The sequence below is a fragment of the Thalassophryne amazonica genome, chromosome 16 (genome assembly GCF_902500255.1).
Source record: "Thalassophryne amazonica chromosome 16, fThaAma1.1, whole genome shotgun sequence".
NCBI lineage: Eukaryota > Metazoa > Chordata > Actinopteri > Batrachoidiformes > Batrachoididae > Thalassophryne > Thalassophryne amazonica.
The window spans coordinates 14233832-14254328 of NC_047118.1; the positions used below are offsets into that span (position 1 = coordinate 14233832).

General features: G+C 39.2%; 1 protein-coding gene across 1 annotated transcript in view; it reads left to right on the forward strand.

Annotated features, from left to right (window-relative positions):
• Nucleotides 1–17597, forward strand: part of ints1 (integrator complex subunit 1) — a 43883-nt gene extending 26286 nt beyond the window's left edge. Inside the window, 15 exon segments of the mRNA XM_034189773.1 lie at nt 2698–2824; nt 2920–3035; nt 3169–3256; nt 5346–5596; nt 7301–7430; nt 12594–12727; nt 12822–13014; nt 13116–13240; nt 13657–13766; nt 13904–14017; nt 14106–14176; nt 14261–14352; nt 16102–16211; nt 16384–16571; nt 16605–17597. Of these exon segments, the coding sequence (XP_034045664.1) occupies nt 2698–2824; nt 2920–3035; nt 3169–3256; nt 5346–5596; nt 7301–7430; nt 12594–12727; nt 12822–13014; nt 13116–13240; nt 13657–13766; nt 13904–14017; nt 14106–14176; nt 14261–14352; nt 16102–16211; nt 16384–16499 (1777 nt within the window). The 3' untranslated portion in view covers nt 16500–16571; nt 16605–17597.
• The last annotated feature ends 2900 nt before the right edge of the window (nt 17598–20497 follow it).

Sequence of the window (20497 nt, forward strand, 5' to 3'; positions counted from 1 at the left end):
AGAGACAGGAGAAGCCGCCTTGCTAAACCGGCTAAGAGCTAGTAGCTGCGCTAATCTAGCGGATTCCTAAAAACACACAAAGTGAATAATGTGTAAATAATTTAGAGGTGATTCAGCAGAGGGAGTGCTTTAGTTAAGGCACGTGAAGATTACACTGTGAAACAAATCGTTATCTAGATCAATCTAACTATGCAGATTAAACAGCTAACAGATACAGCAAAACACCGCTGTGCTCCGGAACAGGAAGCGATACAATACCGCAGTGAGAGCCAACCACCAGTAGAGGCCATATATGTATGTATGTATGTATGTATATATATATATATATATGTGTGTGTGTGTGTGTTGCAACGGTTTCGTGCACGCGGGAACACAGTGCGAACAGCAGTGCAATGTTTCACCACATAGCACTGCTGTGAAAATTAAAAAAAAAGAAAAATACGTGTCACCCACGGCATTCGAACCCGCGCTTTCCAAAAGCTCTGATTGTCAGTCAGAAACTTTACCACTGAGCTACCATCACTGGCCTGTGAAAGGTGCAGGAAACTGCCTGATATCAGGAAGGACATGGACATATTAAAAAAAATAATAAAATAAAACCACACACCATACTGCAATATATTGAATCCCTCTTATCAAGCGGGCAATACAAATATCATCCATCTGTTCCCTTGTAGATGACCCATGGTCACAGACGTACAGTCATGAAATGGCATGAATGAGAAGCAGTTCACTCGGCTCATCATGTCCACATCTGCTGGCACGTGTCCAGCCGGCCAGCGCGCGTGTCCTGCCCAACACAAGTGTCTTGTGGACGGCGCACTGCAGATCTAACACCACGTCATGTAGAACAGAGCTCACATGGGTGACGTGACAGTCAGATCGTCCATTGCGTGTTATGATCTGACGCTCCGTTTCAACCTGGGGCAGCCTGTCACTGGGCTGCAGCAAGCAAGTGTGTGCATGCTGCAGCCCGTCGCCATAACAGTATATGTTTTTATTTATGTCCACGTGATGACAGCAAGCAGACACACGCATCATTGGGCAGTTGTTAGTCCATGTGCATCCAAACACAGTATGTGTTGATCAGCTGGGATGTCCAGAACCACAGATCTCAACAGGTGCTTCTGTCAGTGGCCACACCTCCTGTCAGTTCAACACACAGACCAAAGCCACACTCGTGGGACACTTAGAAAAATTTCACTGCCAGCATGACAGTGATAGTCTGCTGACTCTTTTCGTGATGATAGTGTGAGTGGCCACATATTTTCTAAGTGTTAGATGTTCGTGCGTGTCACCTGGAATTTGGCCGATACCTGCCGCAAGAGGGCTTGATTTGTTCGCACAGTGCACACTCTTTCAGCTGCTAGTGTGTGCAAATAGTGGTAGCAACAGGTGTACAAGACATTGGAAGCAGCTATGATTTTACATGTTTTGCATACGATTCCTGCTGGTGTGGTTGATTACTGCGACCACACCAGCACGATTCCTACGAATTTGGTCAATTGCTATGCGCATTTCAACCAAATTTGCACTATGTATGAAGGGGCCCTAACCAATGGAGGTTGCTAATTACATTCTGGACTCACACGGCAGTCCAGCGAGGGGCAGTAAACCATTTATGTATTTAAAGCGTGTGTGCATTCCTGATTTTATTTAGTAAGTTCAATGTAAATACATAATATAATTATAAATACGTTAAAAATACATGGATGACACAAGAAAGTGAAAGCACTTATTTCCATTGTGGTCCATTTAAAAATGAAATGACAAAATAGAAGTAATAATAAAATAATGATAATTATAATAGTGTGGATATGATAACAAGCACCTAAACAATTTCTAAATACATTAAGACAGTAAATTAACATTTAAAAAATTACACAATTAACAGGACATAAAATTGAGTTCTTCTAAAAAAAATTGTTGAGGCCTAAGGTTCTAAAAACCATTTTGGACTCACATACCATTCCATCTCATTATAGAAACTTTGCATAATTTATTACCACCCTTGAAAAATGTCAGCTACCTATTTTATAAACACTACCCAATCTAGAGCCCATGGATCCCCACAGGCAACACACTAGTTATTTTAATATTACACTAAAACTGGATACAGGACCAAAAACATTACCCCATGTGGTACAGTGGGACGGTGCAATAATTTCACACTCTGGTAATCATTTTCAAACTGCTGCACAGACAGTCTGTCACGTCAACAACAAAATTTCACTGGAGGGCGTTGCTGCATTAATTCTTCAAATTGAGTGCAAAATTTATTAATTGTTCCATTTGTTTTTTCACAGATACCTTGAACCAATAGAAGTTTATTTCACTGGTGGCCACTTAAATTCTTCCAAATGTGCAATGGAACTTAACATATACAAAACTGGTGGTGGGTCCCTCAGTCTGTGAGACCTCCTCCACAGCAATCAAACAGATTGGTGACACACATGTTTTTTGGTTGGGACCACTAGAGGGCGCTGTAGAAATGGTGACAGTTGTACAGCAAAAGCTGAAAGCATTTGAATTGCTTTTGTTTTACATCATGTGGTACTTTATGATGGAGTCAAGCTTTTTCATGCCCAAAATAATTTTTTCTTCCTTCACCCTGCTTGTGCAACAGTGAGGTTTAGAGCAGTGTGAGTTTAGAAGATGTTCATGCTTGGAGTAACGTTTCACTATTACCTTTACTAGCAGCTCTGAAGTGACAAAGTCAGGACTCAGCTCTGGTTTGCTTGTTGATTGGCTGGAACATCTTGACCCGGAGGTTACTTCAGTGTGCCCAGACCTTCAACGGAAACTGCTGTTTGCTCTGAATAAGGTGAAATGATCATTGGTTATATATGACATACATTCTTCTCCTGCTTCATCAGTTTGTAACTATTTGCTTGATTGTGTTTCATTCTTGTATTTCAGGCACGAAGCACCCCAGCCTACAGACCTTATCTCTTAGCCCTGCTTACCCATCAGTCGAACTGGTCCATCCTCCTGCAGTGTATCAGTGCTCTTCTCAACAAGCGCAGAGACCACAAGTACATTATTCCACTGACATTTTTAGTTAGTCTTTATGTGTCATTAATACTATTTTTCTGGTTGATATTTATTTGCAGTGCCATACTTCATAGTGTGCGAATTTATTAAAAGTGTGTATTTTTTTTTTTCCAGATTAGATCCATCTTTAGCCTTGGATTTCCTTTGGGCTTGTAGCCACATCCCTCGTATCTGGCAGGGTCGTGACCAGAAGATGCCTCAAGTAAGTTCAAGAGCCAGTATGCAGTGTGCTAAGTTTTCATTCATTCATTAATTTATTTATTGATCAAAAATTGAAAGTGATTCAAACTGGGAAAAGATATTAGATTCAAATAAAAATAATTGTCATCCATTATGATTACTGACATAAAAGCTTTGTTCACCTTATCATAAAATGCTACATGCTGATGATTTAATTTTTTTTATTATTCTAATTTAAACATTGGTTTTGGGACAACAGGGTAGATATAAGTTATCTGAAGATCTTACATTGGTCTGTAGGAAACCAAAATTACATTTGATTATGATCTTGTTGAAATAGATTAAGCAATAAACTGTGTTTGGAAAACACAGTCATTTGTATTGAGAGTAGGTTGAAGCAAGCCGGGAAAGGTGGAGGTACACTCTGGAGAACAGGAGAATGAAAGTCAGTAGGAGCAAGACAGAGTGCATGTGTGTGAATGAGAGGGAACATGGCAGAATAGTGCAGTTGTCATAATGGTTGATGAATTTAAATACTTGGGTCGGCTGTTCTAAGGAATTGAAAGTGTGGTAGAGGTGAAGACAGTGTAGTGAGGGTGGTTTAGGTGGAGAATAGTGACAGGAGTGGTTTGTGATAGAAGGGTATCAGCAAGAGTGAAAGGTAAAGTATACAAAAGTTGTCACTAACCCTGCCCCTGGAGACAGGAGGCGGAACTGCAGATGTTGTGATTTTCTTCGGGAGTGAGGAATGAACATATGAGAGGAAGAGTGCAGGTTGTATGATTTGGAAACAAAGTCAGAGACGAGATTTAGATGGTTTAGGTACATACAAAGGAAAGACACAAGGTAAACCGGGAGAAGGATGCTGAGGATGGAGCTTCCAAGCAGGAGAAGAGGGAGGCTAAAGAGGAGGTGCACAGATGTGTTCAGGGAGGATATGCAGATGGTTGGTGTGACAGAGGGAGATCCCAAGGGGCAGCTGAAAGAAGAGGAAAGAATTTATAGCTGTGTCGTCATTGGTCTGCCTGCCATCACTCATGGTTTAGCTATGAGCCAGTATTAGCCATGGTGTATGTAACGGTACAATTCACAGCAATGTACAGTCAGTCTCTCAAGTCACTTATTTGTATCCTGAATTTGCCATAAACCTGATTACATGTAGGTGGATTTGATAATGTGAAAGCCAAAAATTATCTAGTTATAGCATAAGAGGCTTGGAACTTTGGTGTATTTAAGTTGTACTTATTTGTATCTATCAGGATGTGTTGGAGCTTCCACATTGTAGCTGTGTGTGTGTGTGTGTGTGTGTATGTATGTATGTGTGTGTGTATATGTTGCTCACTCAGCTCATGCTGACGTTAGCAGTGTCACCACCTTGACATCACACCAACACCAAATTACCACCAAGCCAATTGTAAGCATTATCATATAAAGACCGTAACTTTAAGATAGAATAAGGAAAAGAGTGCTGTAACACAATGACAGAATTTACTGATTATGAAATGGATTAAATGTAGTATGTCATTTAGAAGGACCTTGGAACATGTTGAAGTTTAATGTATCATAGTAAACGCATACACACAATACTGAGATTGTATTCTGTACACTTATTTAAATATTTGTATATAGTAGTACCTTTTACACTCTTATTTTTTGTAGCAACTAATGACACATGCAGTGCTTAATTGAATTGAATGTTGCAGTTTTTCCAATAATTGCTCGCAGGAAAGACTAATGATTTATATTATTATTATTATATTATTAATTATAGCAAAGTTTATTGACTGTGATCATAATAAAGTATATTTTATGACCTAAAATCCTTAAGTTTTATTTTTTGATACATTTTATATACTTTATTAATTTAATTGGATAAATGTACTAAAATACATATATTTTTAGTATTGTCTCTTTTTTTTGAAAATTTCAGTTAAGAGTGGATTTATCCACAGGGATGGCACAAGTGCATATTGTAGTATGGTACAAATAACTAAAACTTGGTTGCAAGGTTATGGTTGTGGTTGGTAATCATAAAATTAATCTGTCATGCAAATAATGGTTAATTTCAGTGTTAAAGTTAATTCCTCTCAAATATGTTTGTTTCTTTGCAGAAGAAAACTGAAAAGCTTGTGCTGCGGCTAAATTCGGAAGAGCTGATCAGCTTGGTGGATCTGATCTTGGCAGAGTCGGACCTCAGCAGTCATGACACGTCCCACGATGACAAAAGCTCTATGTACCAAGCCTCCTGTTTACTCATCCAGTCACGGCTGCCTCTCCTTCACTCCTACTGCAGTGGAGATCTAGAAAGCATCAAGAAAGTCTCAGAGTACCTCATCAGTTGCACAAAGAAATGGGAGGACAAGTAAGGCCTGTGTTTCCTAATATCCTGTGTGGGGGGAATCAGTTAGAAATTCTCACACAAGCTTTTTCTTTTTTCCTGTCATTTTTCTGTTAGTGAAGATGTGTCCTCATTGCATTATGTCATATCCAAAAACTTCGCACCACGACACTTTGCATTGTTCTTCGTAATTAGTCAAAATTCTGAAACTCGTTATTTCCTGTTATGACGTACCAATAAACTTGGGGTAAATCGCACTACATTTTCCTTCTCGATGCAGATGAACTTTTCAGGCTTCTATTGTCAACCACAGTGGTGTGCAGCCCAGGAAAAGCTCGATAATTAAGTCTAGTGGTGTGAAATTAAAACCAGTAGAAGTCATCTGTACTACAGTCGCTTTAAAAACTTGCTGTATTATAATGAAGCCAAGAGGATTAATGCTGAGGCTCGAAACTTGCCTGTGTTGTAAAGTCCTGTTCTGACTTAGCTGTCAGAGATCAGAGTGCAACTCTTTGTAGAGGCAAACCCTCCATTCATGCATATGTCTCTCTTTATTAAACCGCTTTAATGAGGAATATTTGGCCAAGGTCTAGCAAAATTAGCTGCCGAATTACAGTATTTTAAGTGCAGCTAAGCTGTCTGGTAAAATTCTTGTGAAAATACGGTAGGATAAAACACACTGAAAGTAAACATTGCAGCCTTGTGTTGAATAAACACATAGATTAGATGTTGAGCATTCTTCTGGCAGAAAGTCACTGTTGGATTTATTGAGATTACACACCAACTATTGAACAGGAAGCAGACTCTTTGCAGTCAAGGTCATGGTAATTTTCTTAAAGTATTGCTGTAACAAACTATACGCTTATGTGTATCATCTGAGCCTGTAAGAGGATTTCATGAAAGTGCAGGGACTTAAAGACAAATATCCACAAATTATGTTCTATATTTGTATTAATGTACATTAAATATTGTCACTTAGAGACAGAAACAATACAGGAAGGTTTTATATTGCTGTGTAATCTGGAATCTCTCATACACATTGCTAGTAATTACTTTAAAAACCTGAAGAAAGTGAATTTGACAATTATTATGGTAAAATTCTAGAATTGAACAAGTCTGTCAGTTAAACATAGTCTTGTGGAAAGGAGTTTTTTTGGTTTATAAAAATGTTGAACTGTAAAAATGCATTAGTAGTAGTAGTAGTAGTAGTAATAATAATAAAAGTAAAGAAAACATGGGATTTAAGCTGCTGTTTTTCCTTTATCTGACTTAGTGTAACATCATATACTGGAGCTCCTTGCAAAATTTTTATTGTACTGGCATGAGTGGTAAATGTCCACCAGGCGGAGATATCACTCCATTTTAAGAACCTTGGGACACTGCGACGACCAACCTGTTGCTCATAGTAATAGATATGGAAATACTTGTGAGCCCTGGCATTAGTAAGTTTGTGAACGGCTATTTTAGAAGTTAGAGAGGTGGGCTTGTGACCAGAGGACCCTGTCAGTCCAGACAATTTCAAACATCCCTTGCAAGGTCCTTAATCCCCAATTTGTTCCTAGGGTTCAGTAGGGCACCTTACATGGCAGTACCCTGACACTGGTATTCCAGTATGTGAATACATTATTGTAAAGCACTTTGTTTTTTAAGTGAAAGGTATGTTCCTGCAGTCAAACTCATGACCACAAACTGAATACTATAACATGTTTTCAAAAATGTGTTTTTCAGTGCTATGCGCGAGCGATGCCAGAACCTGCTGCTTCAGATCTATTTGCACTTCCCCGAGGTCATCCAGCACATCACACTGCCCGACGGCACCTTCAGCAGTGGGGGGGCTGCAGACGGCAGCAGCTGCAAGGTAAGAAACTTGCGTCTTTAAAGTAGTTCCATCCAAATGCGTTTAGATCCACTGCAACTTGAATTTTGGTGTCATTCTACAATGATTTAGTTAGTAATTAAATTGATGGTGTCTTGTTGTGAATCAAGCAATATATATATATATATATATATATATATATATATATATATATATATATATATATATATATATATATATATATATATATATATATATATATATTAATACAGAGTAAAGATAAAAAAAAGCTTTTTTCAAAAGCTTAAGTGTTGAAAACTGGACCCTTTCCCTCCTAAAAAATGCGTTACAGTAGTTCAGTTTCTATTCCAGAATTGGTTGTAATTCAGCACATACGGTCTTAAGTGAGCATCATGAACTGCTCATAATACGGAAATTTGGGATCTGACACGATTTCACAAAATACACCAACAGTCATCTAAGATCAAATTCACATCTAATACAATCTATTTTTTTTTCTGTTTGATATGGTATGTTGTCAGTGTGACACCGTGAGAAAATTGGCAACTGTAACATGTGAAAGTGCTGTTCTGCATCTAGAATTGGATTGAGGGCTGCATTTATATTTTTCTTTTTTATGATTAATTTGAGAATAAAATATGGCTTTGTGCTGCTCCTTTAGTATAGATGTAGGTTTAGCTGTGGGTTACATGAGCAGCCAAACATTTTACATACTAAAGTCTGTTAGTGGTGACCAGAGCAGGTTTATGCTTTTAAAAAGTTTCAGTGAAGTTTTAATCATTTTAACCTGGTGCTGAGGTACTGCTCAATTTATTACAATTCTTTGTAATTATTAGCCAAATGACTACATTTCCCTGAGGGATTTGAATTGTTTTGAATTGTTAACCACATGTGTGTAACCAGTTAAAACTAATTTGACAGGCTGTAAAGGGACATATTAGTCATGCAAAATATCAATTTTTTTTATTTTATTTGGTGATATTGGCTTAGTTTGGTTACTCAGGACTGTGAAAATTCCACGGATCCGCGGGATTCCGCGGATTTCATCATGGTTGCTAAAGCGTTTTGTTTTTTTTACGACATCATGCAAGTTTTATAAGTCCGCGGACACTGATCTGTGTTACAGATACAAATCAGTTTCCTCAGATCCGCGGAGTTTTGAGGAGAAAAATGCCACACAAAGCCTGGCTGTTGCGACAGTTGTCGTAAAGCGGGACTGGTTGGTTGCTGCGGTGACACTGTGTGGTTCCTGTGCAAAGCTTAGCTAAACGTAGCATGTGAACATCAAACTTTTAGAACTTTCAAGTTTTTAAAAGAAGAATTTTGCAGCATGTCTGTGTCACGGAGCGACATCAGACAGAGAGAAGATGGCGTGAAAGACAGTTTGAAAAAGTGTGATAAGGACAAGAATCCATGGAATTGTTGCTGGCTTCATCAATCAATCAATCAATTTTTTTTTTATATAGCGCCAAATCACAACAAACAGTTGCCCCAAGGCGCTTTATATTGTAAGGCAAGGCCATACAATAATTATGTAAAACCCCAACGGTCAAAACGACCCCCTGTGAGCAAGCACTTGGCTACAGTGGGAAGGAAAAACTCCCTTTTAACAGGAAGAAACCTCCAGCAGAACCAGGCTCAGGGAGGGGCAGTCTTCTGCTGGGACTGGTTGGGGCTGAGGGAGAGAACCAGGAAAAAGACATGCTGTGGAGGGGAGCAGAGATCGATCACTAATGATTAAATGCAGAGTGGTGCATACAGAGCAAAAAGAGAAAGAAACAGTGCATCATGGGATCCCCCCAGCAGTCTACGTCTATAGCAGCATAACTAAGGGATGGTTCAGGGTCACCTGATCCAGCCCTAACTATAAGCTTTAGCAAAAAGGAAAGTTTTAAGCCTAATCTTAAAAGTAGAGAGGGTGTCTGTCTCCCTGATCTGAATTGGGAGCTGGTTCCACAGGAGAGGAGCCTGAAAGCTGAAGGCTCTGCCTCCCATTCTACTCTTACAAACCCTAGGAACTACAAGTAAGCCTGCAGTCTGAGAGCAAAGCGCTCTATTGGGGTGATATGGTACTACGAGGTCCCTAAGGTAAGATGGGACCTGATTATTCAAAACCTTATAAGTAAGAAGAAGAATTTTAAATTCTATTCTAGAATTAACAGGAAGCCAATGAAGAGAGGCCAATATGGGTGAGATATGCTCTCTCCTTCTAGTCCCCGTTAGTACTCTAGCTGCAGCATTTTGAATTAACTGAAGGCTTTTCAGGGAACTTTTAGGACAACCTGATAATAATGAATTACAATAGTCCAGCCTAGAGGAAATAAATGAATGAATTAGTTTTTCAGCATCACTCTGAGACAAGACCTTTCTAATTTTAGAGATATTGCGTAAATGCAAAAAAGCAGTCCTACATATTTGTTTAATATGCGCTTTGAATGACATATCCTGATCAAAAATGACTCCAAGATTTCTCACAGTATTACTAGAGGTCAGGGTAATGCCATCCAGAGTAAGGATCTGGTTAGACACCATGTTTCTAAGATTTGTGGGGCCAAGTACAATAACTTCAGTTTTATCTGAGTTTAAAAGCAGGAAATTAGAGGTCATCCATGTCTTTATGTCTGTAAGACAATCCTGCAGTTTAGCTAATTGGTGTGTGTCCTCTGGCTTCATGGATAGATAAAGCTGGGTATCATCTGCGTAACAATGAAGATTTAAGCAATACCGTCTAATAATACTGCCTAAGGGAAGCATGTATAAAGTGAATAAAATTGGTCCTAGCACAGAACCTTGTGGAACTCCATAATTAACTTTAGTCTGTGAAGAAGATTCCCCATTTACATGAACAAATTGTAATCTATTAGACAAATATGATTCAAACCACCGCAGCGCAGTGCCTTTAATACCTATGGCATGCTCTAATCTCTGTAATAAAATTTTATGGTCAACAGTATCAAAAGCAGCACTGAGGCCTAACAGAACAAGCACAGAGATGAGCCCACTGTCCGAGGCCATAAGGGGATCATTTGCAACCTTAACTAATGCTGTTTCTGTACTATGATGAATTCTAAAACCTGACTGAAACTCTTCAAATAGACCATTCCTCTGCAGATGATCAGTTAGCTGTTTTACAACTACCCTTTCAAGAATTTTTGAGAGAAAAGGAAGGTTGGAGATTGGCCTATAATTAGCTAAGATAGCTGGGTGAAGTGATGGCTTTTTAAGTAATGGTTTAATTACTGCCACCTTAAAAGCCTGTGGTACATAGCCAACTAACAAAGATAGATTGATCATATTTAAGATCGAAGCATTAAATAATGGTAGGGCTTCCTTGAGCAGCCTGGTAGGAATGGGGTCTAATAAACATGTTGATGGTTTGGATGAAGTAACTAATGAAAATAACTCAGACAGAACAATCGGAGAGAAAGAGTCTAACCAAATACCGGCATCACTGAAAGCAGCCAAAGATAACGATACGTCTTTGGGATGGTTATGAGTAATTTTTTCTCTAATAGTTAAAATTTTGTTAGCAAAGAAAGTCATGAAGTCATTACTAGTTAAAGTTAATGGAATACTCAGCTCAATAGAGCTCTGACTCTTTGTCAGCCTGGCTACAGTGCTGAAAAGAAACCTGGGGTTGTTCTTATTTTCTTCAATTAGTGATGAGTAGAAAGATGTCCTAGCTTTACGGAGGGCTTTTTTATAGAGCAACATACTCTTTTTCCAGGCTAAGTGAAGATCTTCTAAATTAGTGAGACGCCATTTCCTCTCCAACTTACGGGTTATCTGCTTTAAGCTACGAGTTTGTGAGTTATACCACGGAGTCGGGCACTTCTGATTTAAAGCTCTCTTTTTCAGAGGAGCTACAGCATCCAAAGTTGTCTTCAATGAGGATGTAAAACTATTGACGAGATACTCTATCTCACTTACAGAGTTTAGGTAGCTACTCTGCACTGTGTTGGTATATGGCATTAGAGAACATAAAGAAGGAATCATATCCTTAAACCTAGTTACAGCGCTTTCTGAAAGACTTCTAGTGTAATGAAACTTATTCCCCACTGCTGGGTAGTCCATCAGAGTAAATGTAAATGTTATTAAGAAATGATCAGACAGAAGGGAGTTTTCAGGGAATACTGTTAAGTCTTCTATTTCCATACCATAAGTCAGAACAAGATCTAAGATATGATTAAAGTGGTGGGTGGACTCATTTACATTTTGAGCAAAGCCAATAGAGTCTAATAATAGATTAAATGCAGTGTTGAGGCTGTCATTCTCAGCATCTGTGTGGATGTTAAAATCGCCCACTATAATTATCTTATCTGAGCTAAGCACTAAGTCAGACAAAAGGTCTGAAAATTCACAGAGAAACTCACAGTAACGACCAGGTGGACGATGGATAATAACAAATAAAACTGGTTTTTGGGACTTCCAATTTGGATGGACAAGACTAAGAGTCAAGCTTTCAAATGAATTAAAGCTCTGTCTGGGTTTTTGATTAATTAATAAGCTGGAATGGAAGATTGCTGCTAATCCTCCTCCTCGGCCCGTGCTACGAGCATTCTGACAGTTAGTGTGACTCGGGGGTGTTGACTCATTTAAACTAACATATTCATCCTGCTGTAACCAGGTTTCTGTAAGGCAGAATAAATCAATATGTTGATCAATTATTATACCAACAGGGACTTAGAAGAGAGAGACCTAATGTTTAATAGACCACATTTAACTGTTTTAGTCTGTGATGCAGTTGAAGGTGCTATATTATTTTTTCTTTTTGAATTTTTATGCTTAAATAGATTTTTGCTGGTTATTGGTGGTCTGGGAGCAGACACCGTCTCTACGGGGATGGGGTAATGAGGGGATGGCAGGGGGAGAGAAGCTGCAGAGAGGTGTGTAAGACTACAACACACCTGAAAGATAAACGGGAAACGGCCCCCCAGACCCCCTGCGAATTTTCCTCGGATTTCACAATTTTCATTCCACAGCCCTGGTTACTAAAGCAGCTTTATGAAAGCTCATAGGTTCATATCCTGCATGAGGCAGGATGTGTTAGTTGTTCAAATAGGTCACTATACAGGAGGCTGTCAACAAATTTTAAAAAAGCAAAGGTAATGTTGCAAATGCAGCAGTGAGTTTGGCAGAATATTCTAAGAATTAACACCTTTTTAAAAAATGTTAATTTGTTAGCTTGACGTCTTGGTCCATCGCCTGGTCACACTGCTTGCTGATGTCGGAGATTCAAAGTCAGCCGAAAGCCGCGCATCTGATGCTAACCTCGCCTGTAGGAAGCTGGCTGTGTCACACCCCGTCCTTCTGCTCAGGTAAATAACAAATACCCTTGTAGCATTCACTAACATTAGCTTCATAATTCCCAGAAGCACACTACGTTTTTGCCTTTTTTTGTTTTGTTTGCAGACACCTGCCTATGATCTCTGGTCTCCTACATGGCCGCATTCACTTAAACTCACATGAGTTCCAGCAGCAGAACCACCTCACTTTCTTCACAAACGTGCTTGCCATCCTGGAGCTGCTGCAGCCGCTTGTTTTCCACAGTAACCACCAGAGGGCGCTTCAAGATTGCCTTTTGTCCTTCATGAAGGTTCTTCAGGTATTTTCACTATTTCTTCTCCAGAGGAATTAAGGTTGAGTTTCGTAATAGCAGTTTTTGAAGAGGCGCTCGTGTGCATTTGTGTTTCATGCTTCTTTCAGAACATTCAAAGGAGTCGTTCTCTGTTGGTCTTCATCAATAAGTTTCTACAGTTCACACAGAAGTACATCACTCACGATGCAGCAGCAGCAATCCCTTATCTACAGAAGCACTCTGACATCTTACAGTAAGTGTGGCAGAGCAACAATATTTGGCTTTTAAAAAGCAAACCTCAAATTAGTTCTTATTGCATTTAGTGCTGCAACTAATGGTTATTTTTATATTAAATGAATGTTATTTTCTTTATTAATCATTTAGTTGTTTGGCCTATAAAATGTGAGAAAACAGTGACAAGTTGACTAGTGTTTTCCAAAGCCCAAGATCACATCCTTAAATGTTTTGTTTTATCCACAACTCAAAAAAATTCATCTTACTGTCAGATGTGATGAAAGAAACTAGCACTGAAACCACAAAAATGTACACATTTAAGAAGCTAAAATCAAAGATTTTTTTGGACATTTTTTCCTCATAAAAAAAGTTGATGACTAATGTAGTAGTTGGTTAATCGTTGCAGCTCTAACTGTATTTATTTCTCCTGCCCAGGGGCCTGTGCTCGGAAAACCCAGACCTGGTCCAGCTCAAATCTTTGCTGGCTGGACTCACATTGCCAGTTAAGAACTCTTCTGCAGAAATGGCTGCTGACGACAGAGACGGTGAGCTTTTATTCTCGTATACTTAACAGAACGCTCTTTTGTTGAGATGCATCTGTTCTTATAGTCAGAATTTTGATGTTATAATCTTAAAATAAAAACACCTACAAATGTTTAACGAAATGTTTACTCATTGCCAGAGGATTTGCCGGCTGGTTCACTGCCCCTCGTCAACATATCGGCCTCCGTTTCACTGACGGCAGCCGACATGACAATGTACTTGAAAAAGATGTCAAGAGGAGGAGCGGTTGAAGGTAACGAACACACTGCTGAAGCAGCTTCACTTGTTCCATGAGCTCGAATGGCAGTGAGTAATGCAGTCTTTCTTGCTCACGGCATTAGATGTGCTGGAAGTGTTGACAGAAGTGGATGAGAAGTCGAGGAGGAGCCCAGAGATCATCCAGTACTTCATTGTGAGTCACAGGCAGCAGATAAATAAATACATAACAAGGTCAAGTGTCGTATGTCTGTGTGTAATACAGTGTTACTGTTTGTAGAACGATCTGCAGAGGATGATGGCTTCCTCCGAAGAGCTGTTTCGGAACATGGCCTTCAGCCTGGCGCTGCGCTGTATCCAGAACAATCCCTGGTAAATTTATAGCTCATCTCCAATGTTTAAAAAAATCTACAGAAGGCAGGTTGGAGAAATTGATTATTTTCATAATCAAACATTCTTTCTTACGATACTTTGAGTGGTCTAAATGGGACACAGTGCTCTCCATTATATTCCAAAAAGTTGTTGAAACTTGGAAGAATATGCTAGCGAAGTTTGTTTCTGCCATCTTATGATGGTTAAACTGCATTTAACTCCTTTTAAATAAATAGTGACAGACCTGAATCTCAATCTGAAATCTGTCCTTTGGTATCAGTCATGCCCTGTGCTGGTAACAGCCTGGGTCCATGTACAGCAAAAACATAGATGAGTGGGTGTGTTAGTGGGTTACACTTTCCTAGCCTGCTTCTATAAGCAATAACTCCAAAATAATAAGTACTGTCATCAACACAAAATATATACTTCAACAAATATCTCCTAATTTATCTCCCAAAGTGAAAATGATAACACAAAGCCAACTGAAATTAGCAGCAGAGATTGCTTGTTCAATTCAATTAATTTATATAGCGCCAAATCACAACAGAATTACCCAAGGCATGTCATGTGGCTAAGGTCTAATGTAGCCAACCGCCCTGAGCAAGCACATAGGCAACAGTGGTAAGGAAAGCTTCCCTCTGGTGTTTAGTTTAATTAAATGTATTTATTTTTGAGGAAGAAACTTCAAGCCGTGGACATGCTGCATGAGTGTGGCTACTTGTTTTACCTGCGTAAGATGGTGGCCACACCAGACATCTTCTGCCATAGCTATCCAACGGTAGTAACAATAATAGAAATAAATTTGTAGCACTTTAAACAGAAGAAAAATTGGCAAACTGCTGAAAAACAAAACAGTTAAAATTTAGTCACCAAGTGTAATTAAACCATAAAACTAATGGTCGGTAAGAGTAAATAAATATGTTTTAAGACTGGTTTTAAAAGAGGCCATAGAAGTTGAACTTCTAATACCAGCAGGCGGGCTATTCCACAAAGCAGATGCATGGCACAGAAAGGCTCTAAAGCCTGCTTACTTCTTTTTAACCCTTTGGATACAGAGAAAGTCTGCATCAAGCAACCGCAGGGCACGAGGAGGCACATAAGGCTCAACAAGTTCAGCAACATAGTTGGGTGCACGACCATTTAGAGCCTTATCGCTCAGCAAGAAAACCTGGAAATTTGCTGTTGCAGTCACAGGGAGCCAGTGAAGGGACAGTGGAACAGGTGTGAAGTGATTGAACCTCCTGGTTTTCATCAGAACTGTAGCTGCAGTATTCTGTACCATATGTAAACATCTTATGAAATGAATATTGCAAAAGCAGGAATCAGAGTTTCAGAATCTGCCACAAACAGGGTATGTCTAATTAGTGGAATAGTACACGCATGATGTTTGTGCTGTATGGTGATACACTCCTTATGTTTATAGCTGGCACAGGTTATCTGTTCATGTTGGTGTCCACTGCACTTTCCTCTGCACAGGTACAAAATGATATATGTAATTATTTGAACGAGAAAATCTGTTTTAAGATTTTTATTGCACAATTTACTTGAGTTCTCTTATGTATCATTTCAGCTGTCCTTCAGAGATCGATTTTTTTTTTTCTTTTTTTAAAAAGGCCATTAATTGGTCAGTCTTAATACATGTAAACAAATACGACCCATAACAACAGAGAATGTTGTAAATGAACGTGAATCACTTGTACATGCGTCTGTATGCCAACTAAACAGTCGTGTATTTTGTCTGTATCTCAGCCTGGCAACAGACTTCTTGCCTACTTTCATGTACTGCATGGGCATTGGCAACTTTGACGTGGTCCAGACGGCTCTCAGGAATCTTCCAGAATACGTGCTTCTCTGTCAAGGTAGGACGCCGCTCTGTAGTCTCGGAAGATGTTTTATCGGACTGGTATTCTAGTCACATGACCACAAAATCTAAATGTTATTTAATGAAGTACTCATTGTGTGTATTTTAATTTGATATTTTTAAAAAATCAAAGTTGTAAATTGTAACGTGTTCTCTGCTCTCCTCTTCAGAACATGCAGACATTTTGCTTCACAAGGCGTTTTTAGTGGGTATCTATGGACAATTTGACACCAGTTCGGTGATCTCAGAATCTATGAAGGCTCTTCACATGGAAGCAACAACTTAACAACTAAGCAGACAACATAGATTTTTTTTTTTTTTTTTTTTTTTAATGTTCCCAGCATTCCAGAGCTCGATTGGTTGGTTCAAACTGTGCTGTGTTTTTCTTCACGGTCAGTGCTTCAGAGTAAAGAATCTCCTGTGATGACGTTGCATGCTTCTGGATAATTGTGCAGCTTAAAAAAAGTCTCAAAATGTCCTCTATATCAGCTGAAAATACAACATTTAAAGCAGTGCAATTGTTGATTTGATAATACGTTATAGTTGCTGCTTCTATAATTCATGTAAATACAACTTTTTCATGTAATGAAAAAGTGATAACACAACACAGTTAGATTCCCATAGCACATTTATTTAAATATCACTCAACGTATTTTTAAAATGTTGCGTTTTCAGCTATTTTAGTGATTTTTTTTTTTTTTTTTTCCCCTTTTCCCTGCTATCTTTTGAATACCTTGGGCAACAGGTTACGCTGTTTCATTCCGTTAGGTTTGGTATTTGGGGAAAATGGTTTTGGCATCATAGTTTTAATAGTTTAAGTATGAAATGGCAACAGCTTTATAGTGCATTTGTAATGGGTGTTAATAAATATCTATGGATGAACACGTTTAAGGCGTTACATTACAACATGTTGGCTGTCCTAATGACCGTTGGGCTGTCATTTATCTCTTAGATCAGCATAATGGTTATCAAATACTATTATCATTGGGAATTGCCTCAGATTAATCAATTGGCAGTTAAACCCTGAAAATATTTTCATTTTTTAAACATTAAGACTAAGAAGCTAAAACAGCAACTATTACGCAAATACAACCTTAACTATGTTATAGTACCTTTTGAAACTAAAGTCGCATTGGTTTAAAGGGGCTGCTCCTAATGGATAAGTGCAAAAATAAGCTCCAAAATCCCAGTTTTCTTCTCAACGGCATTGTTTTTGTTTTTGATGTGAATTAACAAAAATGTCTTATGTGGCTAGAATTGTCCCTTTGGCAGGCTGTTCTTCTCTTGGCAAAAGTTTCACCTTTTAAAATGCACAGTGTTTTATTAGCTGAACACCATCTGTGAGTTATGTTGGTGAGTGAATAAAACAGCTTTTGGAAGTTGATTTTTCTTTTCGTTGTCCCCCCCAAAATATAAAATCTTTGATCACAGTGTAAAGAATGCAATTACACTACCACCGGTGCAAGCCGCTGTCCCTTGCAGACAAATCGACAGGTCTTTTGATGCAGGGACTCACAGAGAGGAGGTTAATTACATTTAACTATACATTTCAGTGAATCACAAATTGTTTTTTCCCGCTGCTTAATACTGAACAGAGTTGAGTATAGAATTTGTATGAAAAGAATTTCCACAAGGACAGTTCTTATATTTCATGTTAATATTTTACCACCTGGGAAATGATGGATGGGGAAAACTATAAATGGGCCAAATCCTTCTGTCATTTAATTCCGACTGGATATTGATAACAGTGGAAATAGCTGTCACAGGAAGTCTTTTTTTCTTCTTCTTCACTGGGGTGTAGCAGACAAATTAAAGGTGGAATGTCTGTGTGGATATAGAAACTTTTGTTGTTTTGCCCAGTGCCACTGACGTCATCTGAAAAACTCTTGATGCGGTTAAAAGCGCAAGTTTGACAATGTGCAGGCGTGCCAGTAAATCAGGAAAATGGACAATTCTATTTATAATAAATTACAAGTGGTGGTAATTGTTTGATCACGCCAAAAGGTGCTTCACAGACATGATGCGGGTACGGCCACTTTAACGTCCATCAGTGGTGTTTCGTTACACTGGAGCACATTAAGATGAAGCTGCAGTGGAAGTGATGTTGAAACATGTCCACACTGGTGGGTCAGGCAAACGTGTCATACACAAATGGACTGGAGCAGCTGAAAACTGTCTCAAATTCGAAAACTTTTTTCATTATTTTATTTAACTATGTTAATGTTATAGTGCAACAAATGCTGCAACAAAAATTTAGAATAATGGTGCAGGATACAAAAACATCTTTAAGTGGGTGAAGATGTCAAACCTAAAGTAAAATATTGTAAATGCATTATGTTCCTTTGCTTGAACAGTCATAATGTCACCCATTGTTGAATTAAAAAAAGGAAAGTACAATAATGCAGCTGGACCCCTTTCTTTCTTTTTTATTTTTGGAAGGTAGAAAGAAATGTTTCCATAATGTTGCACCAGGACCGAAGGCTGCCGAATGCCAAGATGCTCACATCTACCCCAAGATGATGCATTATTGGTTGAAAAGTTATCCTTGTCAACAAGATTTTATCACACTTAAATGAAGTTATTCTTGATCATATAGTGCCATGACTTTATATTGTTTCTTGTGTGCAGTGTCATCATATATTTATTGATGCTTTACAAAAATTCACAACAGATTTGTACCTAAGATGATATAATCAACATTTTAAAGTGATCTTACACTGCTGTACAAATAAAAATGATGAAAAGCTGCTAAATATCTAGTTTTCATAATTACAGACATGAAGGTTTTCCAGACTTGAGTAGATTTCCAGGTTTAGAGTGCAAAGCCAGCTTTACCTGATACTGTTACATTGTCATGGTGCATTCTAGGATTCTAAGATGCCTCAAATTTTTTCAGTTTTTCATATTTCATCAAATACAAAAACAAGAACTGTAAGTAGATTTACAACTTAGTGAATTGTATTCCAGTTATAGGTGTGTGTGTGTGTGTGTGATTGGTTGCTCTGGTTTAGCTTGAGGTTAAGACAGTTGATCCTGCATGGATTTGCATGCTGATTTGGAGCAACTTTTACACCAGATGCTCTTCCTGATGCAGTGTATGTAAGGAGACTGGTGCATGACTGGGCTTTGAATGTCAAGAACTTCCAAACTAGTTACACGGCTTGTTCCAATATCCTTGTCAAGCTTTCCATTGTAAATTTTGAACAAGTGCTGCATGCACTTTGAAATGCATAGCCTGAAGAATATTGACATCATGCCTCTCACATCAGTGGTGTCTGATCACTCACTTATGTTTACAGTTTCGCTGCCATGTTTAGTGGAACAACAACCTTATATATCATTACGGCGATGCATCAGCTCCTCAACTAAGACTAAACTCGAAGCTAGACTGCCTGATGTCTTAAGCCCCGTTTACACATAGACGGTAACAGCTCCCGGAAGCGTCCCGGAAGAGTTTTTGGCCGTCTTAAGGATCACACGCCGTTGTTAACGCTGACACTAGGGGGCGTGGCTTAGTTCCGGCTTTACCGGGAATCGTCGAAAAATTATTCAACATGTCGAATAATTACAGGAGCGCTCCCGGAGAATTCGTGTGACGACGGAGACTACGCGAACAACGGCGTTTGATATTTTTAATCGCCGTTTCATCCTGCCCCTTCCTGTAGTGCCGCAGTTTACACCGCCGTAATTGGCGGCCGGCATTGTATCCCTAATCAACGGCGTGTAAAACGGTGATAGAACCCACATCGGCGTCATCAAGGGCGTTTTAACCGGCGACAGAGGCAGACAAAACGGCGGCGCTAGCGGACAATACGCCGTTCTAAACGCCACCTCCCGGTTAATGGCGTTCCAAACGGCCGATAGGTGGCGGTCAATATAAAAACGCTAGCACGCTGCATGCAGGCCTCTCACTCGCGGCCAGCTCCAGATATTTTTGCAGAGAAGCTCCAGTATGCCGCCTAAAAGAAAATTGGCAGCGGCAAGGACTTACCGAGAGGTCTGGTTCAGAAGCTGAGGGTAGCCCTGTGGTGGAGACGGAGCAACACGTTGAGGAGGGTAAAAGGAAGGAGAAGAAAAGGCTGAGTATGATCTCCCTCCCCCTGCAGTGACAGAGGCTTCAGCCTATTATACTCTGGGGGCGGTGCCTATATGCAAAAGTTCCTGGAGTAACGCAGGATTTACCTGGATAAATCCAGCGGCACACAGGGCATTATCGGCGGCACCGCCGTTCTCACGTGCGTCTTAACCTGCGATTGTAAAGGATAGAACTGGATATTGTGCCAA